The sequence below is a fragment of the Thalassophryne amazonica genome, chromosome 2 (assembly GCF_902500255.1).
Source record: "Thalassophryne amazonica chromosome 2, fThaAma1.1, whole genome shotgun sequence".
NCBI classification, from domain to species: domain Eukaryota; kingdom Metazoa; phylum Chordata; class Actinopteri; order Batrachoidiformes; family Batrachoididae; genus Thalassophryne; species Thalassophryne amazonica.
Window position 1 is genome coordinate 156,749,670 of NC_047104.1, and position 25,548 is coordinate 156,775,217.

The 25,548-nt window shown below is 43.7% G+C and overlaps 1 protein-coding gene across 1 annotated transcript in view; it reads left to right on the forward strand.

Moving 5' to 3' along the window:
- Positions 1-23,241, forward strand: part of LOC117501115 (neogenin-like) — a 336,724-nt gene extending 313,483 nt beyond the window's left edge. Inside the window, exons 3-4 of the mRNA XM_034159946.1 lie at positions 16,197-16,473; positions 23,089-23,241. Of these exons, the coding sequence (XP_034015837.1) occupies positions 16,197-16,270 (74 nt within the window). The 3' untranslated portion in view covers positions 16,271-16,473; positions 23,089-23,241. The remainder of the gene's footprint in view (positions 1-16,196; positions 16,474-23,088) is intronic.
- The last annotated feature ends 2,307 nt before the right edge of the window (positions 23,242-25,548 follow it).

Genomic DNA, 25,548 nt, shown 5'->3' on the forward strand with positions numbered 1-25,548 from the left:
CAAACTCAAATTGGTGACGTTTTTGGAAACACTTTCCTCACATTTTGAAATGCAGAGATGTGCTCTTCTTCCGTCTGGACTTCAAAGTTTGGTGTATTTATTTAGCCTGACAAAGAAGGCCCTTTATAAGGCCATAATGCAAAAGCCTTGGGGGGGGACTTAAGCATCCCTGAACCCCCGGCTTTTTAAGGTGATTTTTCTGTCACATTATGCTGAGAAAAAAAATCCTGTTGAGAACCCAGGGATGTCATCGATATTTGCATTGAGGCAGCTCTCAATTTTAACAGTTTTGTCACGCGTCCTTTTCTTTTTTCTTTGTGTCCTCTCTGACTGGACCAACAGGGGTGTTAGCCAAAGCTTCAAAATGGGCCAATAGGATGGTTAGTCCAACCAGGTCCCAGAGGAACCAATTAGTTTGGAGTTGATGAAGTTTCAGCATGCAGGAAGCCAATGTCCCATAATGCCTGTGGGCAGTCGTGCCGCAGCAGCGGCACAGTGACACGTTGTTTCTAGCTGTTGTCGTGTTTTCTGACAGTCTCATCTTAGGGCGAACATTTTGTGCTGTCAGTTAATAGTATTAATAAGGCTGTTATTCAACAACAGAGCAATTTTTAGTGGCATGATTTGGAAAAACTAATTTTTCATGTTTCCTTTATGACTTGGACGGATATTTGCAATTGGAAATCATCATAAAAGCACACTGTAAAAGTACAATGTCTTATATCTGTATTATAATAGCCAAGTGGCCTCTGTGTGTGTGTGTGTGTGTGTCTGTGTATATAATTTTGATCACGGACAAACTGAGGAGAGCTGCCTTTTGCCATTTGTGTGTTTATGTATTTTGGGTCAAGGATGAACGGTGCAAAAATGGAAAGTTGGTAAGACAAATATTTTTGGAGAAATTACAGATTTAGCTAACAACAGTGAACAATGGACGCTGTGCTGCAATGCACCATGGGAGTTTGGAGTTTTAGGATTTTAAATGTTATTGTGGTTCATGTTAGTTTAACAGTGTTGTTAGTTTTATTAGTTTATTGTGTTTTGTAGTTCAGTTAGATTGGTCAGTTTAGTTAAGTGTCATGCTGTCGTTACTGTGAGTGAGAAGTGTAGTGTGTTTGCTGTTTTCCACCACCGTCTCTGTTTGTGGGCGTGTATAAATAAAAGCACCTGGTTGTGGCAGAATGCAGAAAAGACAAAAACTTTGTGTGTGTGTGTGTGTGTTCGATCACAGACAAACAGTGGAGAGCTCACATTTGCTGTTTGGTATGTTTATGTGTTTTGGGTCAAAGATGAACGACACCAAAATGGAACATTCATGGGACTAATATTTTTTGGAGTAACTACAGATGTTAGCTAACAACACTGAACAGTGGACGTTGATAATTACATTCTGGACTCACGCATTCCAGCAGGGGGCGGTAAATCATCTATATATTTAAAGCATGTGTGTGTGAGTGATTTTATTTAGTAAGTTCAGTGTATGTACATAATACAATTGTAAATATGTTAAAAATACATGGATGACACCAGAAAGTGAAAACACTTATTTCTGTTGTTCCTTTCAAAATCAAATGAAAAATAGAAGTAATAATAAAATAAATAATAAATAAATAAATGCTAATAAAACTAAATACTAATAAAATATGATAACAATGTAACAATGTAACAATGTAACAATGTATATGATAACAAGAACCTAAACAATTTACAAATACATTAAGACAGTAAATTAACGTTAAAAAATTACGAAATTAACAGGAAATAAGGGTGGAGTTCTTCTAGAAATTGTTGAGGTCTAAGGTTCTAAAAACATGCTGGACTCACACACCATTCCAACTCATTTTACTGTAGAAACTTTGCATAATTTATTACCACCCTTGAAAAATGTCAGCTGCCTGGTTTATAAACACTACCCAGTCTAGAGCCCATGGATCCCCACGGGCAGCACACTAATATAAGTATATTTGTCTAAATTCATACTCAGAATATCTAATTATACTTGATGCTAGACAATACTAAAGTAAAATTTCAGTAAGCTATGCCTATACCCTGTAAAAAATCATAAAATGAATAAATAGATAAATTAGTCAATTTCTCTGTTTGTTAATTCAAAAACAAGTGTGCAGCGTAGTAGAGAAGCTTGAATCTTCGACTGGACTGGGTTGCTTGATGCGAGGATGTTCGCTTCAATCGCAGAAAGCTCCTCGCTAAAATTCTTGCTCTGGTCGTCTGACTTCTGTCTTGACTCTTGTAGAGAAGAATAAACAAGCACAAAAGCTGGAGTTTTAACGTAACTAGACCCCCTCCTACCGAGAGGCAGACTGCTATAGGCTAGTGACTAAACAATAGCTCTAATTAGCACCTATTGTGCTCTAGTTAGCACCCTCCTAATGACAGGGCAGCTGTCCCTCCTAATGATGGGACGGACGCCTCTCCTGATGGCTCCCTTGACGACTCTCCTGATGACGTGAATGACTCATTACCATGAACAAAAGACTGAAACTGCTTTGACCTGAGTACCAATTGTGCAGCGTACACAGAAATCACACCACGGTTTTGGACGTCACAGTCGTTTGTGACATTCGTTACAGTTGGGGACAGCGTGTGTGTGCTGTGGGGGGAGTTTAGAAGTGACAGTGAATGCAACAAGGAACTTGGGGCACCAAAAGAAAAGCGATGGATGATTTTGAGTGAGAACCTACACACCACTCACATACATGCGAACAACGCTGTCCTTGTCCGATCCGCCAGATGAAACTCTTTTTTCGTATTGTTGATCCCTTGATTTAAATGAAGCAGGAGCTCTTGCTGATCGTTAGTTTCCACTCACATGCCAGTAAGTGTCACCAACCAGCGTGTCCTGAAAGCACCCACGGGTCACATTTGGCTCTGCTTTAACCTTTTTAAACCTGTCTTCTCCATAAGTGACATTCCACACCATGAGGGTTGGTCTGAAGGCTTGTATGTTCCATCTACTCAAAAACAACACAAGGAACCAACTGGCAAATCTCAAATTAAAAAGGCATGTAATGAAGATAAAGTGATTACACACTGGTTTGCTTTGAGCCGCTAGATGGCTACGTTAGCCAAACAAACAGACTTTAGCTGTCTGCTACCTGCTGGACCTGTCTGGAATGGTTTACAGTGAATTATCTTATTTCATGCATAATGTGATGTAGGAGCAGCTATGGCGGTCAGTTTCTTTCTTTTCCAAAAGTTGCCGCTGTTTCTTCGTGTGGCAGGTTGAATTATTTTGATATTTTTGGCATACTGAATGTGATAAAACCTTTTGCATAGTGATGTATATAAAAGTGCTCAGACTGTGCTTGAAGTAAGAGCAGCACGTTGCACAGTGCATGTTCCATTCAAGGTGAAGGCAGCTGTTTTGCATTCAGTTACTAATTCGTCTGAATCTGGAGGGAGACCCACAGATCCGGGTGCATATTCCATTAAGCTGCTCATTTTTATTCCATACCTGGTTTTAATTAAGATTAGTAGCAGTCTGACTGTGTGGCTTCACTGTGTTTCTGTACACGCATGAGTTCTCCTCCCAGACAACGTCTGTCTGTCAGCATCTTTTCTTTCAAGCGGTGATGGACACATGAAATTGTAATCATTCCTTCATAACCGAGCAGATAATGAAAGGTATCATGTAACAAACGTCTTTACACAAAGAAGCTCTTTATCCCCAGCAGTTAAACCCCTGAAAATATTTGTTTCATGGGGAAAACAAGTGAAGCCATATCTTGCTGTTTGAAAGAATCTGTCATTAGTGTAATGCCGTGTGTACCGCTACGTTTGCCATCGGATTGCCAGAGACAGGAAGTTAAGTCATTCTGGTGTTAGTGGCAAGCAGCTACTGACTAGTGCCATCTAGTGGCTGTTGCATATGTCGGTGGTCCAAACAAGAAACAGGAAGGAGGCAGTACTAATGTAGTAGTAGTAATAATAATAATAATAATAATAGGTTTCCTTTACTTTGCTTTGAATAGAATGTCATTATTTTGAAGAAAAATTTATTATGCTCTGCAACCCCACTTTAAAACTAGAGCACTGCGCTCGTAGAGCGAAAACCTCCGCCAACACAACTTTCTGATTCCACAAATTTTTTACCTTGATAACTGGAAGACAGACATAAAATTGGAACCTCCAGTCAGTTTTGGTGGTGTAGGTAAATCCAGAACAGAACAATGACAGTGACTGAGGAGATATAATGTAAATGGGGGTTTCAATGTTAAATTTAAATGGCCACAAAATCTGTAATCTGGATCAGATCCGGATCACACTTGGTCAGTCGATGAAGGATACTAACCTACATAAGGCTCCCAAATATGAAAGACATTTGATCTTTTTTGACAGAGTTATGAATTTTTGAAAATCCGTTCAGTGTTAGACAGGGATTTTTCCAGTTCTCCAAGATTTTTCCTGACTTTGACTTTTGGCCTTTGACCTTGAAAATTGAATCAGTTGATGATCAGGATATGAATCTTCAGTAAAAAAAAAAAAAAAAAAATTATAGCGATTTATGAAAAGTGTGGGCTCCAGGCTGTTCACAAACAAACAAACAAACAAACGGGCGTAAACATAACCTCCAACTTTGTTGGTTGAGGTAACAAGCAAAAAGAGTCTCCAAATAATCAATCAATCAATTTTTTTATATAGCGCCAAATCACAACAAACAGTTGCCCCAAGGCGCTTTATATTGTAAGGCAAGGTCATACAATAATTATGTAAAACCCCAACGGTCAAAACGACCCCCTGTGAGCAAGCACTTGGCTACAGTGGGAAGGAAAAACTCCCTTTTAACAGGAAGAAACCTCCAGCAGAACCAGGCTCAGGGAGGGGCAGTCTTCTGCTGGGACTGGTTGGGGCTGAGGGAGAGAACAGGAAAAAGACATGCTGTGGAGGGGAGCAGAGATCGATCACTAATGATTAAATGCAGAGTGGTGCATACAGAGCAAAAAGAGAAAGAAACAGTGCATCATGGGAACCCCCCAGCAGTCTAAGTCTATAGCAGCATAACTAAGGGATGGTTCAGGCTCACCTGATCCAGCCCTAACTATAAGCTTAGCAAAAAGGAAAGTTTAAGCCTAATCTTAAAAGTAGAGAGGGTGTCTGTCTCCCTGATCTGAATTGGGAGCTGGTTCCACAGGAGAGGAGCCTGAAAGCTGAAGGCTCTGCCTCCCATTCTACTCTTACAAACCCTAGGAACTACAAGTAAGCCTGCAGTCTGAGAGCGAAGCGCTCTATTGGGGTGATATGGTACTACGAGGTCCCTAAGATAAGATGGGACCTGATTATTCAAAACCTTATAAGTAAGAAGAAGAATTTTAAATTCTATTCTAGAATTAACAGGAAGCAATGAAGAGAGGCCAATATGGGTGAGATATGCTCTCTCCTTCTAGTCCCCGTCAGTACTCTAGCTGCAGCATTTTGAATTAACTGAAGGCTTTTTAGGGAACTTTTAGGACAACCTGATAATAATGAATTACAATAGTCCAGACTAGAGGAAATAAATGCATGAATTAGTTTTTCAGCATCACTCTGAGACAAGACCTTTCTGATTTTAGAGATATGCGTAAATGCAAAAAAAGCAGTCCTACATATTTGTTTAATATGCGCTTTGAATGACATATCCTGATAAAAATGACTCCAAGATTTCTCACAGGATTACTAGAGGTCAGGGTAATGCCATCCAGAGTAAGGATCTGGTTAGACACCATGTTTCTAAGATTTGTGGGGCCAAGTACAATAACTTCAGTTTTATCTGAGTTTAAAAGCAGGAAATTAGAGGTCATCCATGTCTTTATGTCTGTAAGACAATCCTGCAGTTTAGCTAATTGGTGTGTGTCCTCTGGCTTCATGGATAGATAAAGCTGGGTTATCATCTGCGTAACAATGAAATTTAAGCAATGCTGTCTAATAATACTACCTAAGGGAAGCATGTATAAAGTGAATAAAATTGGTCCTAGCACAGAACCTTGTGGAACTCCATAATTAACTTTAGTCTGTGAAGAAGATTCCCCATTACATGAACAAATTGTAATCTATTAGACAAAATATGATTCAAACCACCGCAGCGCAGTGCCTTTAATACCTATGGCATGCTCTAATCTCTGTAATAAAATTTTATGGTCAACAGTATCAAAAGCAGCACTGAGGTCTAACAGGACAAGCACAGAGATGAGTCCACTGTCTGAGGCCATAAGAAGATCATTTGTAACCTTCACTAATGCTGTTTCTGTACTATGATGAATTCTAAAACCTGACTGAAACTCTTCAAATAGACCATTCCTCTGCAGATGATCAGTTAGCTGTTTTACAACTACCCTTTCAAGAATTTTTGAGAGAAAAGGAAGGTTGGAGATTGGCCTATAATTAGCTAAGATAGCTGGGTCAAGTGATGGCTTTTTAAGTAATGGTTTAATTACTGCCACCTTAAAAGCCTGTGGTACATAGCCAACTAACAAAGATAGATTGATCATATTTAAGATCGAAGCATTAAATAATGGTAGGGCTTCCTTGAGCAGCCTGGTAGGAATGGGGTCTAATAAACATGTTGATGGTTTGGATGAAGTAACTAATGAAAATAACTCAGACAGAACAATCAGAGAGAAGAGGTCTAACCAAATACCGGCATCACTGAAAGCAGCCAAAGAGAACGATACGTCTTTGGGATGGTTATGAGTAATTTTTCTCTAATAGTTAAAATTTTGTTAGCAAAGAAAGTCATGAAGTCATTACTAGTTAAAGTTAATGGAATACTCAGCTCAATAGAGCTCTGACTCTTTGTCAGACTGGCTACAGTGCTGAAAAGAAACCTGTAAATAATGTTGTCATATATTCCTCATCTTCAACCGCTTATCTGGGATCAGGTCACGGGATGTTGTCATACATATTAAACTAAATTTGTTTGGCTAAACAGAAACTGATTGGAATGCACCACCTTTCCTTGTGTTTTTGAGTCTAAGAAGAATGGGCTCGGTCTCAGGTCTGCACAGTCCGTTTGTATTTTTGGCTGATTGGGGCCGTTTGGATTTGTGATGCTGCACATGGAGCTTGTTTTTGCTCCTGAGCATGACTCAACATTAACGACTGCCCGCTTTGACCTCAGTGACGAACCCTTGTTCCCAGAGGGTTCCTTAAAGTTATCCATCTGGACACACACTGAATCATACTCACATTGTGCCAATAGAGGTGTTTTTGTTTTATGTTTTTTTTTTTTTTTTTTACTGTCTGATAAATTAAACCTGATTAATTAAAACTTGGTGCACCTCTCGTATCATTTCATATGCCTGGTGTCAGTGCACATTAACTATCTGCTTTTGATATGTGTGCTTTCAAAAGGTGCTCTGCTTTTCTTTCAGTGCGCCACACGTCTTTATTTTCACCAAGATCATCAACAGGGCACGTCTCTGTTTCACAGCGTGGGACCATGCAGGCGAAACAGTCACAATCTTCAAAATGTATTTGTGCTTTTCTTTGGTTCAAATAGGCACCGAGGTCTGTTTTCTTGCACTTGGTGCAAGTAATGTCAGGCTTGATGAGAAGCTCAAAGTTTCAAGCAAGTGAAAAGTAATCTGGTTTTGTTGTTTTAAGACAGACGTCACAGTGTTCAGACAAAACCAAAGGTGCCTGTAACTATAACCATAAGAAAAGACATTTCAGGTTAGAATTGTGTTTCTTGACGTGGCACTTCATTTTTGGGGGGTTGACTTTGTAATTTTTGAGTGTCACTAATTTGGTGATGATACAAAAGTCAACCTCAGGTGATACAGACAGAATAACGTGGCCTTTCAGTTGCAGGAGCAGGAACTCACAGTCCGGAGCTACTGTGCACACGATGAAGTCTTTTTATCGTCGGGTTTTGACCACAGAAACATTATTTCTCAGGCAAAACGTTTTTCAGCTGTTCTTCTGCTGTGCAGCTGAACAAGGCTGTGAAAAATGAAGCTTCTCTCCAGTTGATTAAAGGAAGAATTGTGATTAAGTGTGATCAGGAGTAAACACGTGCAAATTCCACGCTCAGTGTGCATCCCAAACCCACACCTACTGCAGGGTTTGGATTTGAATGCATGTCCAACACTGTATACTGAAGATTGTTCACTTCATTAACAGAAGCTGAGTGCTAACATTATACCGCTGCCTCTACACTGTGTGATAGGAATCTGTGTTACACCAGGACTGCAGATGACTTTACAGTGTTTGTGGAGTAATGTTAGGACTATGCGGGTTGCAGACTACATCACATCACAACAGCATGAGCATGTTCAAAATCCTGTGATGCAAACGGTGCTGTGTTCCCCTATTGCATTTTGTTGCATACATGTTATTACAGGCAGGAAAGATGAGCACACACATACACACAGGCAAACCACACACTTGCATTTGATGGCACAGATGTAATAACACACTGCCAGCTTGCAGTACCGAATTTGTGTGAGGTGATGTTTCTCCTGCTGATTTCAGTGACAACTAACAGTTAGGAACCTTTGGAGTGACATTTCCTCTGATTGGTTGCTGCGTATAACTTTTTTTTCGTGAGGTCATTTGGTGACGAGTTTGGAGGGAGACATTGCAGGCGGTGGACAGACATGGATCACAGCGGGAAGGATTACCTTTGTATACGCTTGCTTTTTTAATGATACTCCATTTGATGATGTTGTTGTAGCCAGTGAAGCACACTGTCATTTTGGCCGATGGACTTAAAAGTGCATTACTGGATGAAAAAATGCCTTGAGCAAAAGTAGAAATACAGGTTTACATAAGGAAAACAGTTAACATTCCTAAAATCGTCCACATTTCCAATTGATTGAGAATCGTACATTTACATCGTGATGCATCCAAGAATTATATATATATCTCAAAGAGGAAGAACCCAGATATGATTTGCACCTTTTTCATCTGAGATTTTTGTTGCATACATGTTTTTACAGGTCAGGTTTTGGCCAGGTTACCCTTGCAAGAGAGGTCTTGATCTCAGTGGGATTTTTTTTTTTCTGGCTAAATAAATATTATTATTATTATTATTATTATTGTGCATTGTTGAAGTATACTTTTTATTTGTGGCATTGATTCTTTTATTATTTGAGTTTATTTTGTTCAGTGGTTTAAGTTGTTTACGTAGATATGACGATTTGCGTTGGTGATCTGAAATTTCAGACACATGACTACCAGACCGCACTGTGTTTGCACGTGTCTTTAAGTAACGTCATGTGGAACTCTCATAATGCTGTCACACAAAAATGCCACATGCAGCTGGAGTTTAGGTTTGGACAGTTTGAACAACCGTCAGAGGTTTTTCCAGAGGTCTACATGCATCTGCACCACAAATGGGACAACCTGATGCTTAGCTCCGCCTGCTTGGCTGCCCAGAGTGGATAGAGGCGCACATGGTAACATGAATGCTGTGTTCTGTAAAACGCTCCTGTGTTATGTTGGTATGCTAATGATCCTGCGGTATCATGTTATATTATCTCGTATGTGTAAGACTGTAAGAGTCCCACATGCACGCTGGGTGTGATCTCCAGGTGATCTCAGTCTGCAGAGACGAGGTGACGGGGCAGGAGGAGCCAAGGAGTCGTGAGTCGTAAGGAGCAGAGCAGGAGGTCAATAGTCTGTGGAGTCTCTCCTCCAGATGTTCACTGTGGAAGTGTAATTCCAGGTCATGTCTCCCCTGTGAGCTCTTTGGCCCAAATGTCACATTTCCACCCAGCGCAGTCACGTCTGAGTGTCTGTCCAATAGACCTGCAGCTCTGAGAGCTGTTGTCTTCACTCTCCTCTTTTAAAATGTCATCGCTTCCTAAGCTGCAGGATTTACACTTCGGTGCAGAAACGGACGCACGTCTAACATTTCACTTCATCTGCCCTCCAGATCATCTTTCAGTTAACTTTAAAAAAAACTAAAGAAAAACAGCCCAGACACAGAAGCTGCATTTTACTTTGTGCCTGTTTGGACGGACCACAACATTTGTGCATTTTGGTGAATCGGCAGTTACACTGAAAGCTTTTGTTAGTCAGGAAGGTGCCATCACAGATAAATGACCCCTGTAATGACAAAAACATGGCAGTTACCATCCACAGAGATGTCCTTGTATTGGGGAAAAAATTTAAATCCATAACTCTGCTGTGTAGCAGCCACCATCCTGGTCAGTGAAAATATCACTACATCTCCAAAAACTAAACTAAACTAAAATAAATGGCTGGTTAGTTTTTGTGCTGTGCGCATAATATGTCAAAAGCGGGCGAGTGGTAGCAGTGAATAGATTGATCATAAGCCCAGCCACTTATCAGCTGATAACGGTCTATCGTCACCGCCCTCCCACTGCTGTCCCACCTCCCTCCCCTCTGTCCCAACACTGTCCACCGCCCTTCCACTGCCGTCCCACCTCCGTCCCACCACTGCTCCACTGCCCTTCCGCTGCCGTCCCATGCTGTACCTGCACACTGTGCCCAGCTCCTGCCCACAGACCTGGTACAGGTTCCGTGTCCTTTTGTGTGACTCACTAATGCACATCCCTGTGTGTACGTGCAGGGTTGTACACACGTCGTGAGCCCGCCTCTGAATATTTTGCCGTATAAATATTGGAAAATCTTTGCTGCCTGTGTGCACCCGATCACACTGCATTTTAGAACTAACGCCCTGCTTGGTGCCCTAATGAGCCAAAGTACATTTGTGATTTAAACAGTGTGATCGCTGGGCCTGAAAATAACAACTGTGTCGGGTAAAAATGAGGAATAACACGTACTGTGTGCTGTTCACTTTTCTTCAAGCCCCCATTGATTGGGCCGGTCGGTGGTTTGATGATTGACAGTCTTCATAAAAAAAAAACTCAGAAGTGTTCATCCACACCACTTTATATAGAAAACATATTCTGTATGTCCTTTAAACTCTTTATTTTTCACTAAGGAGAACACGTCAGCTGCCTGTGCCTGTGGATAGTGACGGTTTAGTTTTGAAAACACCCGCTGCAGCACAATGTTACTTTCTGAACTACGGCTGTAAGGAGGACGACAAAAAACAGCAGCGATTGCAGGCAGACAAGCGTTTGTGTTCCTCTCTGATATTGAGCATGACAGCTTGTTTGCAGCTGAACATTACGATTTACAGCACACAGGCAGCTTTTTGTGCTCACAAGATGAGGTTTGTTTTATTGAGCTTTTGTCCCTACATGTGATGGCAGCGATCAACACGCTTTTCAGAATGTCAGAGAGCAGAGTCCGAGAAATTATTGTGGTTCTTTTAATGTCAGCAGAGAGCTTTATGAAGGCTGACATCGAGCCCCAGCCGTCAGTGCTGTGCCTCGTGGACCCCCATGTTAAAATGTCCACATTTACAACAGAAATAAACATGTTTACAGCCCAGTATAAAAACAGAGTTGGTCTTTATAGCAAGTGTCCCCATTGATGACAATAAAAAAACCTGTAAACTATTTTAAGCTGTAAGTTATGTATAATTTGGGGCGTGCTGACTTTGAGTTACAGTTGTGCATCGGCGTGACGTGTCTAGCGCAGCTATCTAGCAGTGGCTGCTAGCTGCTGTAGACTCAAACATGTTTATCCTTTCTGGGAATTTTATTATAAATATCTGAGATAAGGGCAGCATGGTGACTTAGTGGTTAGCACTGTTGCCTCACAGTGAGAAGGTCATGGATTCAATTCCCACCTGTGGCCTTTCTGTGTGGAGTTTGCGTGTTCTCCCAGTGTTTGTGTGGTTTCTCTCCGGGTGCTCCAGCTTCCTCCCACGTCCAAAGACATGCAGGTTAGATGGACTGGAAACTTTAAATTGTCCGTAGGTGTGAATGTGTTTTTCTGTCTGTGTGTGACCCTGTGACAGACTGGTGTCCTGTCCAGGGTGTCTGCTGGGATAAACTCCAGTCACTGGAGTAAGCGGGTATAGACAGTGGATGGATGGATATCTGAGGTAATGGGGCTCGCTGTGCAGTTAATTGTACTAACGGACTATCTAAGAAGCCTGTGCTCCAGTATTTCATTCAGTGAAATTTCAGTCTTATTTAATTTATATATTAGCATTGGCAGCACAAATTAGCAGGTGTTGACAGGTTGGCAACTTTATCTCCACAGTTACTGAGGCGATATGCTGGTCATAATGTTTAATACCTGCTTCCAAGTGACCCATTGTGAAAACCACCATAATCCAGTCGGCATGAATAAAACAACCAAACCAGAGTTATCCTGATAGCTTTAGCCTGTTTGATAACGTTGAGCTGAGGGGTGTGTCTGGGCTTCATTCGTCCTGCCCAGGTCACAGCGGTCTTGCCCACACTCCACCTCTGTACCCATTTATGGGTTGGCCATGAGTTAGGTGGAATCTGGCACTGCCAAGACGGTGGCATTTGGAACCTCCCATTTGTGCTTCAAACCTGGTCTTCAGAAAACCTACCGGTGGCATCACAGAGTGTTTGTCCAGTATCTTTACAGTCTCAGGTTGACACCAGCCAGATGTTTTTCTGGTTCCGATTTGAAGTGACTTGTCAGCGCTGAGTGAAACCAAGTCACCAAACAGGAATTCTTCAGCTCCCGTTTGTGAGTCAGACAAACTGACAGTCCACCACCACCTTCTTTTCCTGCATCCTCAAACTCGCACAGAGTATTCATTCATTTCTCTTTTCCAAACGTGCACGCAGATTTACTGAGGAGACGGCCACAGCCACTCCAGTCCACTCCAGAGGTTCCTTATAACGCAGCACAAAGTCATTTATATCATCAGTCGGCTGCCCTGAGTCTGCCTTAAAAACAGCTTTTTCTCCTTCCTCCTTGATAAACCAGTTGGAGTTTAACATCATCATTTTTAAAATGGGTTTTGTTGAAAGTTGTGAATGAAGCCGTCCTACATGTACTGTAAACTCAGCTTCAGATCAGCAGCTCAAAATGCTACAATTATTGATATTAATACCATTGATAGGCGCGTGTGTGGTGCCACAGTGTGATTGTACATGCACTGCAAACAAAAAAAAACACTAAATCTGAGGTAAATGATCTCACTGCATGGACAGATAATTTCACTTGACAAGATGTCTTGAAGATTATCTAGAAATAAGCATAAGAAATTAACCCTTAAAACAAGATAAATCATCTAACACTTCTAAATCTAAAGTTTTTTTTTTATCTTGGTGAGAACCAAATAATTTGCAGTGCACCAAGAAAAAAAAAAGAACTTTAGATTTAGAAGTCTGATATATATATATACTCAACAAAAATATAAACGCAACACTTTTGGTTTTGCTCCCATTTTGTATGAGATGAACTCAAAGATCTAAAACTTTTTCCACATACACAATATCACCATTTCCCTCACATATTGTTCGCAAACCAGTTTAAATCTGTGATAGTGAGCACTTCTCCTTTGCTGAGATAATCCATCCCACCTCACAGGTGTGCCATATCAAGATGCTGATTAGACACCATGATTAGTGCACAGGTGTGCCTTAGACTGCCCACAATAAAAGGCCACTCTGAAAGGTGCAGTTTTGTTTTATTGGGGGGGGGGATACCAGTCAGTATCTGGTGTGACCACCATTTGCCTCATGCAGTGCAACACATCTCCTTCGCATCATCCGTGAAGAGAACACCTCTCCAACGTGCCAAACGCCAGCGAATGTGAGCATTTGCCCACTCAAGTCGGTTACGACGACGAACTGGAGTCGGGTCGAGACCCCGGTGAGGACGACGAGCATGCAGATGAGCTTCCCTGAGACGGTTTCTGACAGTTTGTGCAGAAATTCTTTGGTTATGAAAACCGATTGTTTCAGCAGCTGTCCGAGTGGCTGGTCTCAGACGATCTTGGAGGTGAACATGCTGGATGTGGAGGTCCTGGGCTGGTGTGGTTACACGTGGTCTGCGGTTGTGAGGCTGGTTGGATGTACTGCCAAATCCTCTGAAACGCCTTTGGAGACGGCTTATGGTAGAGACATGAACATTCAATACAGGAGCAACAGCTCTGGTTGACATTCCTTCTGTCAGCATGCCAACTGCACGCTCCCTCAAATCTTGCGACATCTGTGGCATTGTGCTGTGTGATAAAACTGCACCTTTCAGAGTGGCCTTTTATTGTGGGCAGTCTAAGGCACACCTGTGCACTAATCATGGTGTCTAATCAGCATCTTGATATGGCACACCTGTGAGGTGGGATGGATTATCTCAGCAAAGGAGAAGTGCTCACTATCACAGATTTAGACTGGTTTGTGAACAATATTTGAGAGAAATGGTGATATTGTGTATGTGGAAAAAGATTTAGATCTTTGAGTTCATCTCATACAAAATGGGAGTAAATATTTTATATTATATAATATATATATTTGTGTTTAATTCCCCAAACTCAGTGTGATATCTACATAACTTATTCAAACAACAATCTGAAGAACAGAACATTTACATTTAGCGTCCTTGTCATTTTATTCTGTTTAAAAAGCACCGCTCAGCTGCATTTATTCTAAAAAAAAAACAACACATTTAAATGTAAAAAATAATTGGTTCTTATTTTAGAGTGATTGATTAATGGCTGCAGGTGACTTGACGTTTGCTTCTTTTTGCCGTGTAGTGATTCATTTTTAAATCAGTCACAAAGTCATCATGTAGTGAGGTTGATTGGAGTAGAGCAGTTGTCAGGATTTGGTGTGATTCGTGGTCGGTGTCACGGGCTGGTGGTTAGTCCATGAGAGGAGAGCTGGTCTTTGCTGATGTTACACACAGTCAGTGGATATGTCTGTAAACGTAGTTCAGATCTGGTTTTATTTGAACTAAATACATCGAAATAGAATTTGGCTCCCATTTTAGCTGGCGTACAAAATAATATAAAGCAAAATGACCGCTAGAACTGTCATGATAACATTCTGATGCTGTCTTGTGACCGTGGTCAGGACCTATGCAGTGCTGTCCTGCACCACACTGATCTCACCACCTCCTGGAACCACAGACCATGTGTCCACTAAGCTCTGAAGATGAATGGGGCCCACCCACTTGCTTCATGAGCTGAGGTGGTGTTGTGTGGGCCGCCAGAAGAGGAGGTACTGCTGGCCCACCACCAGAGGGCGCCCTGCCTGAAGTGCGGGCTTCAGGCACGAGAGGGCGCTGCCGCCACGGACACAGTCGGGGGTGACAGCTGTCACTCATTATCTCATGACAGCTGTCAACCCATCTACACTTCATCATACTACTCCATAAAACCCGGACGTCATCTCCACCTCATTGCCGAGATATCGTCGACGTGTGAAGGTAAACTCTCAGCCGTTATCTGGTGCCAAACGCACAATTGTCTAGATTCTTTGCAGGCGTTCCTGATTAATCTCTGCAGCTGGAGGCTGGGATTTGGGATCGTGAGGAAGACAACGGACTTCGCTCCTCACGCCAAATTGGGATAGGTTATCAGGCGCTGCACGTTATTGTACTGTGTTTGAGGTGGAGGTGTTTCCCACCCGTTTCTGACTGTTTACTGGGTGTGCACACACCCACATCTTATTGTTTCTGCTCCTCGCCAGCAGTACCAAATCCCACATTCGGAGACGGTGGCCACCTGGGGACTCGGGACTTGGCGGCTCCAGTATTCTCCAGGTTCGGTGGCGGAGGAAATCGTGTGGTTCTGGTTCTTCTCAGGACAGACGTCTTCTATCCTCGAGCCTGCCCACACGTCACCTTTGTGGATTGACTGTTTGCAAAATTCTGTATTCCTCTGTATTGTGGTTGTGCTCATTCACAACAGTAAAGCGTTCATATTCGACTCTTCCATTGTCCGTTCATTTACGACCCCTGTTGTGGGGGTCCACAACAGGGGACGAACATCACACATCAACTGGGTGGTGCCACACAGAGTGGCGACTGGCCCACATAGTATAGGAATTGGGTATGCAGTAGTGTTAGAAGTCCAACCACAGATCAAGGAGTCCAACCACAGATCAAGGAGTCCAGTGCACATTTGAAACAAGGGGTTTCTCCTTCAAATCCTTTGGTTTAGTTGAAGTTAGACTTGGTACGCATAGGCCATGGTAAGGTTTTAGTAGTACCACCCTGACAGTTCTGTCTCACCCGTGGCATTTTGGAGATAGCACATGAATGTGCGTGCTAGGATCCAAAACAGTTGAACTATTGCCTGCAAAAGCCTCAAAAGTTGTACAATGGTTTGATTTTAGTCTAGCCAAATTCTAGTTTTGTTTTACATTCTGTTTTTTGTCCTGTTTCAGGGATGCCGAGGTTCATTATCCAACCAGCAGCAGCCAGCGTGCACCTCGGGGGACAACCAGGTGATGGTGTGTGAGGTCAACTCAGACCTGGTGCTCTTCACTCGGTGGGAGAAAGACCGGCAGCCCCTTGAGCTGAACACCAGACTGTTCCAGCTGCCCAGCGGAGCTCTAGTGGTCAGCAACGCCTCAGAGACGGATGCCGGACTCTATCGCTGCCTAGTGGAGAATGTGGGAGCATCGAAATCCAGTGAGGAGGCCCAGCTTCAGATACTGCCAGGTGAGCTGGAAAACATGAAGACCACTGGATTTCTGCTGTGATTGAAGATGTAGGATTTAATGATCACGAGTATTTCAGATTTGTTGAACAGGAAGAACCTGATTTACTAAGATCCCGGATAACAATTGCAAAATTGCGTGGACAATCCAAACTTTTGCACATGGGGGTGGAGACAATTTTCCAGGTGATTTACTAAGAGTAAATCCACGGTTGATAGCGGGCAGTAATGTGACATTCACAGTAGTATGTAAATGAGGGTTCCGTGTGTGTTAATGACCATCAGCACAAAAAGAAATTAATTCAGCCTCTGTCATGTACAACTCCAATTCCAGTGAAGTTGGAACGTGTGTGAAATGTAAATAAAAACAGAATATAATGATTTGCAAATCCTCTTCAACCTATATTCAATTGAATACACCACAAAGACCAGATATTTAATGTTCAAACTGATCAACTTGATTGTTTTTGTGAACAGGTTAACAGGTTAATTGGAAACAGGTGAGTGTCATGATTGGGTATAAAAGGAGCATCCCTAAAAGGTTCAGCCGTTCACAAGCAAAGTTGGGGTGAGGATCACCACTTTGTGAACAGCTGCGTGAAAAAAATAGTCCAACAGTTTAAGAACAATGTTTCTCAACATTCAGTTGCAAGGAATTTAGGGATTCCATCATCTACAGTCCATAATATAATCAGAAGATTCAGAGAATCTGGAGAACTTTCTACACGTAAGCGGCAAGGCCGAAAACCAACATTGAATGCCCGTGACCTTCTATCCCTCAGGCGGCACTGCATTAAAACTGACATCATTGTGTAAAGGATCTTAGCGCGTGGGCTCAGGAACACTTCAGAAAACCATTGTCAGTTAACACAGTTCGTCGCTACATCTACAAGTGCAAGTTATGCATGCATGTGTTTTTGTAAGTGCAGTAGTGTTTGCGCATGTTTTTGCACACGGCAACGGCAAATGTTCAGTGATATCTAACTGAAAAAATGTTTTGGTGCTTGTCTTCACTTTGTGGGTGAACATACACAAACAACATTTTCCCTGTCACATACATACAGTACATGCATACATCTTTAAACGCTTATCCGGGTTCAGGTTGTAGGTGCAGCAGGTCCAGCACGGGACCCAGACTTCCCTTTCCTGGGCCACATTAACCACCTCTGACTGGGGGATCCCAAAGTGTTCCCAGGCCAGTGTGGAGATATAATCTCTCCACCTAGTGCTGGGTCTTCCCCGGGGTCTTCTCCCAGATGGACGTGCCTGGAACACCTCCCTAGGGAGGCGCCCAGGAGGCATCCTTACCAGATGCCTGAACCACTTCAGCTGGCTCCTTTCAACATGAAGGAGCAGTGGCTCTACTTCAAGCTCCCCACTGATGATCAAACGTCTTGCACTATCTCTAAGGGAGACACCAGCCACCCTCCTGAGGAAGCCCATTTCGGCCACTTGTACCCGCAGTCTAGTTCTCTTGGTCACGACCCAACCCTCATGACCATAGGTGAGAGTAGGAACTAAGATTGACCAGTAGATTTAGAGCAGTATGGTCGAGTGAATGCAACACCACCCCTGCTGTGTTGGTTCTCTGGCCAGTTTCATGCTCCATTGTCCCTTCGCTCGAGAACAAGACCTCCGAGTTACTTGAACTCCTTCACTTGGGGCAAGACCTCATTTCCTACTGGGAGTAGGCAATCCATTGGTTTCCTGCTGAGAACCATGGCCTCAGATTCAGCGGTGTTGATCCTCATCCCAGCTGTTTTTCCCCATCACCTGTAACATTGAAACAAACCTGCCTGAAATCAGAGCGAAGCGTTTGGCTCGCAGTGGGTTTTCACTGCCTCTTCAGTAACGGCAGTAGCTCAGAAGATGAGTTCCACTGTGGCCGTGAGCCTCGACCCCCCCCCCCCCCCCCCCCAATTATTTACCAAGTTAAACGCCAGACTCCTGCCAGCACAGAAGAAGATATTAGAGGTCATAAATCAGACTTCAACAAGACCCCGTTGGGGGTGTTTAGCTCTCTGTCTCCTCTAAGGACGTGTGAATCCGGGCAAAATGCTGTCTGAATACAGAAGGAAATTTCATAAAGCTGTGTGAGGAATTTAAAGAAACATGGAGTGCATGGGACCAGATTTTGAAGTGACAAATTTGAACTTGAGAGGTATGTTAGTTGAAATTTGAAATTTTAGTTGAAATTTATCTATCCATGAATCTTCTCAGCCCAACTTCTTCTGAACCATTTGCTATATTTTAAAGAAACCTTCAGTTACATCATATGAATGTTCATAAAGGAAAATAATTCTTCTGAATGGGAGATGATTAGAGGTCTGTTGCTTTATATATATATATATATATATATATATATATAATAATTACATCAACAAAAATTAAACGCAACACTTTTGGTTTTGCCTCCCCTTTGTATGAGATGAACTCAAAGATCTAAAACTTTTTCCACATACACAATATCACCATTTCCCTCAACTATTGTTCACAAACCAGTCTAAATCTGTGATAGTGAGCACTTCTCCTTTGCTGAGATAATCCATCCCACCTCAAGGTGTGCCATATCAAGATGCTGATTAGACACCATGATTAGTGCACATGGTGTGCCTTAGACTGTCCCACAATAAAAGGCCACTCTGAAAGGTGCAGTTTTGTTTTATTGGGGGGGGGGGGGGTGATACCAGTCAGTATCTGGTGTGACCCACCATTTGCCTCATGCAGTGCAACAACATCTCCTTCGCATAGAGTTGATCAAGTTGTCAATTTGTGGCCTGCTGTGGAATGTTGGTCCACTCTCTTCAATGGCTGTGCGAAGTTGCGACAACGAACTGGAGTCAGGTCGAGAACCCAATGAGGACGACGAGCATGCAGATGAGCTTCCCTGAGATGGTTTCTGACAGTTTTGTGCAGAAATTCTTTGGTTATGAAAACCGATTGTTTCAGCAGCTGTCCGAGTGGCTGGTCTCAGACGATCTTGGAGGTGAACATGCTGGATGTGGAGGGTCCTGGGATGGTGTGGTTACAGGTGGTCTGCGGTTGTGAGGCTGGTTGGATGTACTGCCAATTCTCTGAAACGCCTTTGGAGACGGTTTATGGTAGAGAAATGAACATTCAATACACGAGCAACAGCTCTGGTTGACATTCCTGCTGTCAGCATGCCAATTGCACGCTCCCTCAAATCTTGCGACATCTGTGGCATTGTGCTGTGTGATAAACTGCACCTTTCAGAGTGGCCTTTTTATTGTGGACAGTCTAAGGCACACCTGTGCACTAATCATGGTGTCTAATCAGCATCTTGATATGGCACACCTGTGAGGTGGGATGGATTATCTCAGCAAAGGAGAAGTGCTCACTATCACAGATTTAGACTGGTTTGTGAACAATATTTGAGGGAAATGGTGATATTATGTATGTGGAGAAAGTTTTAGGTCTTTGAGTTTATCTCATACAAAATGGGAGCAAAACCAAAAGTGTTGCGTTTATATTTTTGTTGAGTATATATATATATATATATATATATATATCAGATCCCATTTTTACCCAGGACCAAAATATGGCCATCTGGTATTATGAAGACTTTGTGTCTGTCCGTCTGTCTTCAGCATAAGTCCAGTCCTGTCACTGCCACAGTCTTCAAATTCACAGGGAACATTCTTGGGACACAGATCTTGGACAAGTTCAAAGATGGCTAACCCTGACCTATTTTAAGAGGTCAAAAGGTCACATTCTTTCTACACACTCTTTCATTGATAACATGATCATGCGGCTGAGGGTATTTTTGCATTGTGTTCTATTTTTTTTTTTACTTAAATGATGTTTTAAAGTTATGAAATTGTCTTCCCCTAATTATTACGGATGTCCATCCATCCATTGATTTTCGTCTGCTTTATCCGGAGTCGGGTCGCTGGGGCAGCAGCTCAAGCAAAGCCGCCCAGACCTCCCGATCCACACACACCTCCCCCAGCAACTCTGGGAGAACCCAAGGCGTTCCCAAGCCAGCCGCTTGAAACGCAAGAACGCAAGCTGAAGAAGGAGTCCTACTTATCTTTGTTGGTAGGTGGGACCCCGAAGGCAGCTGACAGGTACTGGCAGGCCAAGCGTGCCGCAGCCCGTGCGGTTGCAGAGGCAAAAACTCGGGTCTGGGAGGAGTTCGGGGAGGCCATGAGGACTATCAGTCAGCCTCGAAGAGATTCTGGCAACCCTCCGACACCTCAGAAGGCGGAAGCAGCTCTCCACCAGCACTGTTTACGGTGCAGGGGGGAGCTGTTGACCCTGACTGGGGATGTTGTCGGGCGGTGGAAGGAATACTTCGAGGATCTCCTCAACCCATCGTCACGTCTTCCGAGGAGGAAGCAGAGACTGGGGACTCGGAGGCGGACTCGTCCATTACCGGTCCAAGCTCCTCGGGTGCAAGGCTCCTGGGGGTGGATGAAATCCGTCCTGAGTACTTAAGTCTCTGGATGTTGTGGACTGTGTTGCTGACACGCCTCTGCAACATCGCGTGGCGATCGGGGACAGTGCCTCTGGATTGGCAGACCGGGGTGGCGGTCCCTCTGTTTAAGAAGGGGGACCGGAGGGTGTGGTCCAACTATAGGGATCACACTCCTCAGCCCTCCCCGGTAAGGTCTTTTCCAGAGTACGGGAGATGAAGAATTCCCCGATGGTCGAACCTTGGATTCAGGAGGAGCAGTGTGGTTTTCGTCCTGGTTGCGGCACACTGGACCAGCTCTACACGCTCCATCGGGTGCTCGAGGGTTCATGGGAGTTTGCCCAACCAGACCACATGTGTTTTGTGGATCTGGAGAAGGCATTCGACCGTGTCCCTTGGGGCACCCTGTGGGGGGTGCTCCGGGAGTACGGGATCCGGGGTCCTTTGCTAAGGGCTATCCGGTCCCTGTACGACCACAGCAGGAGCTTGGTTTGCATTGCCGGTAGTAAGTCAAACCTGTTTCCAGTGCACGTTGGCCTCCGCCAGGGCTGCCGTTTGTCACCGGTTCTGTTCATTATCTTTATGGACAGAATTTCTAGGCGCAGCCAGGGTGTGGGGGGGGTCTGGTTTGGGAACCACAGAATCTCGTCGCTGCTGTTTGCAGACGATGTGATTCGGTTGGCTTCGTCAAATCAGGACCTTCAGCTTGCACTGGAGTGGTTTGCAGCCGAGTGTGAAGCGTCCAGGATGAAAATCAGCACCTCCAAATCCGAGGCCATGGTTCTCGACCGGAAAAAAGTGCTTTGCCCTCTTTAGGTCAGTGGAGTGTCCTTGCCTCAAGTGGAGGAGTTTAAGTATCTCTGGGTCTTGTTCACGAGTGAGGGACGGATGGAGCGTTAGATTGATAGACGGATCGGTGCAGCATCTGCAGTGATGCGGTCGCTGTATCGGACCATCGTGGTGAAGAGAGAGCTGAGTAGGGGGGCAAAGCTCTTGATTTACCGATCGATCTACGTTCTGATCCTCAGCTATGGTCATAAGATTTGGCTCATGACCGAAAGAACAAGATCGCGAGTACAAGCAGCCGAGATGAGTTTCCTTCGCAGGGTGGCTGGGCGCTCCCTTAGAGATAGGGTGAGGAGCTCCTTCACTCGGGAGGAGCTCGGAGTCGAGCTGCTGCTCCTCCACATCGAAAGGAGTCAGTTGAGTTGGCTCGGGCATCTTTTCCGGATGTCCCCTGGACGCCTCGCTGGAGAGGTGTTCTTGGCACGTCCCATTGGGAGGAGGCTCCGGGGAAGACCCAGGACACGCTGGAGGGACTACATCTCTCGGCTGGCTTGGGAACGCCTATTAGGGATGTAACAATCAAAAATCAAATTTAAAGTCATAAATATATATATATACTGATACACAAATCCCTGAATTGATCTAAATATATTCTTAAAGACCCAATGGCTCAAGGTTTAGTGTTAGAAATTAGAAATTAGAATTAGTAATAAATTAATAGCACTGAATTATTTCACAGTAAAGAGTATCGTCCTTGAATCGTATTGTAGCCCATGTATTTAGATATTGTAGTTTTATAAAGGAGATGGTATTTATGTCTCCGTGGGTAAGAGAGGACTATTTGGGGGCTGTTGGATTCACTTGCAGTTTTGTGTTCAACAAAGCTTCATGTGTTTGATCACTTAGTGGATTTCCTTCATATGAGGTGAACAGCAAACATGTTTCAGCCCGAGTGTGAATAGGTGGCAATTTTAGGGACGTAAAATTAAATTGTGAAGCATCTTGGCGTCAGTTTGGTAGATTTACTCCATATTTAGACTGGTAATGGCACCTGTCACGTGTCAGGAATGAATTTTGTGGCTACAGGAATGTAAATAAGACGGGCTCATTAAAGCGGACGACAAACATAGAGTTGTGGTTATTGCGTGCAGTTAGTTAGACCTGTAATTATGAGGATCACTTTGAACTCCTGAACACTTCATTCCACTTCAGGTGTCTGTAATCACCGTGGATTTGACTCCTCTCACAGTTCTGTCTTAGGTGTCACTAACAGTTGCCCTTCAGGCAAGAGTTCTTTTGAAGATTTGAAGACAGATGACAGCCGTTAAGTAGAATGCTGCTGCTTTGCTTCGCTCATCCCTCCCTCAACGCTCACCTTTTCTTCTTCCCCCAATAGAAACCGGAGAAGAAAGGAAGCCGGAGTTCATGGTGCACCCGGCGTCTGTGAGCGGCGTGGTGGGTGCGACGGTGCTGCTGCCCTGCGTGGTCACTGGGTATCCTGCCCCTCATGTCCGCTGGACGTTCGGAGACAAGCTGTTAGACGAAAGGTATGAGCTTGAATTCTGACTTTAGTCTGGATCCATGTGGTGCAAGTGTGCAACAACAAACATGAAATCCTGAAACTACACGCCACAGATTCTCCATGAAGAGGATTATGATCTCACGCGAGTGGAAGCGGCAAAGATACACTTAGTAACCTTTGATGGGAACGCCACGTCCACATCTGTGGAATGTTTGACACCCTCCCACAAGGAGAACCTCAAAGGACTTTTCAGCATCATCAAAAACATTGAAAGTTCAGAGCTCTGTGGAGCAGAATGGTTCAGGGCGCGGACTGCACACGTATCACCTGATACCATACGTATCACAGTACTTGGGTGATTTAAAAAACAAAAGACTCTAGAAGTATTGACATTACAATTATATTGCAAAACTTTTCTTGCCCATTTTCAATACTGAAATTTTAAAATGACATGTTACAGCTCGTCTCTTATTTAATGACATTGTCTTGTGCCCTACATTGTGCCGTACATTTAAACCCAACTTTCAGGCTGATAGTAGTCTTTAAAACTAGTTAACGTAGCCGTGGGTGTTCCTACACCCCCCCCCCAGACCTAATCAAACTCTCCAGTCTTCTAATCCAACCATGATTACGGGCGCAGTAATGCCCGCTGTAGAGTGGTGTGAGGGTTGGCACGGTGGGTCCTCACATTCACAGCTCTGAGGGAGTCTGTAACGTGCTCCCCCTCTGTGCTGTCTGCCTTTAGCCTCGAAAAAGCAAACATGTTAGTTCTGGCGTCTGCTCCCCACGGTCTTAATGCTGCCCTGCGACTGCTATCCTGAGAGAACGTTTGGGTTTGATAGCAGTGCAGCAGGGAGATGAAGCTGCTGGTTTCCAGCTCTGGGGAAGTCCACAAATTAGGAGGCGAGCGAGGGTGTCAGAGCGGCTGTGTTCTCGCTGCTCTCGCTCTTATTAGCTCCAGCAGAGTAGCAAAAATCCCCCAGAGACAAAACCACCAACATGGGAAGTTTCACTTTTTCCAATTAATAATGCACTTTGTTTACCCGAGTGCTGTGTGTCGTCCTGAAGACTAATAACTTAAAGGGTCAAATGAAATCGCTGAAATAGGACTCATTCATCTAAATCCAGCCCAGAATGGAATTTCTGCCTTCACTGAAATTAAATGTAAGGTTGTCACTTTGGTAACTGTGAGGCTCCAGAGAGAAAACACTTAGGTTTCCTGATCTTTAGTTCTAAATTCAGCATCATGACCCAAGTCCAGTGTCCTTAGCACGTGTGTGGTTATCGTGGGAGTAAAACCCCCTGCTTCCACGCTGAGAAGGTAGAGCTTCATGCAACTTGTTCTAATTATGAAAACACAGTTCAGAGTCTCTGTAGCTCAGATCTTTCTCCTCGTCTGTTAGAGGCAGCAAAGAGCTTTAAGACGACTATTAAGTCCACGTTGTCTGTGTGGGACTATGAAACGACCCTGTGGCTCCTACGTTCTGAACACAAATTGATTTTACAGTGAATACATCTCTAAGACTGTGCTTCTGATTGTACTACCATGTTGATAATTAAAAAGAAAGTTTGTCTTCTCTCCTTGAGTTGGTCCTGTCCCTCTCAGGCATTACATGAGACACGGAGAAGCTGATGTCAATTAGGAATCAGTAGGACATGCAGTATAAGAGAGAGAGAGAGAGAGGAAGGGGAATGTGAATAGAGTGTGTAATTGGTCTTTGGAGCAGAGTACAAACAAGGCTGTGAAAGTGGCGATGTCAGTGCTCCAGACATGAGATGAAGTTTTTTGAAGACGTGCCCAAGCTGGAGACTGAAGCCTGGGCGGGTCAGCAGGGAGTGACGCGCTGAGCTGCTCTTACTTCTGCTGAGTCGTGTCTCTTGTTTTCTTTCCGTTTCCAGCTTTTTCCAAATAGCAAAATGCCAGTTTGATCCAGAGCTTTGGGGAGGCTGCTCTGGAGCTTTGAGCTGCTCAGACTTCTGCACATCTGATTGTCTGCAGGAATTGTCTCCTGGTTTCTGAGCTAGTGAGGGTCTTTTCAGAGTGTGCCCTGTAAATGCTCAGGGTCTTTGTCTCAGGAAGCTAAAGCATCTTGTTAGTATGTTTTTCATGTTGTGTCAGATATCGGAATCGGAACTGGTTCATAGTCCCACACACACCATGTGGGCTTAATAGCTGTCTTAAAGGTCTTTGCTGGCTCCAACGGACAACTACAAACATCTGAGGTGGAAAATGAGAACAGGGAGATGTCTATTAGTGAGCTGGATCTACTGGGACACATGTTCAATTCCATGTTGGCCCAATTGTAAGATGGCCCTGATTATAAGACCGTTTTT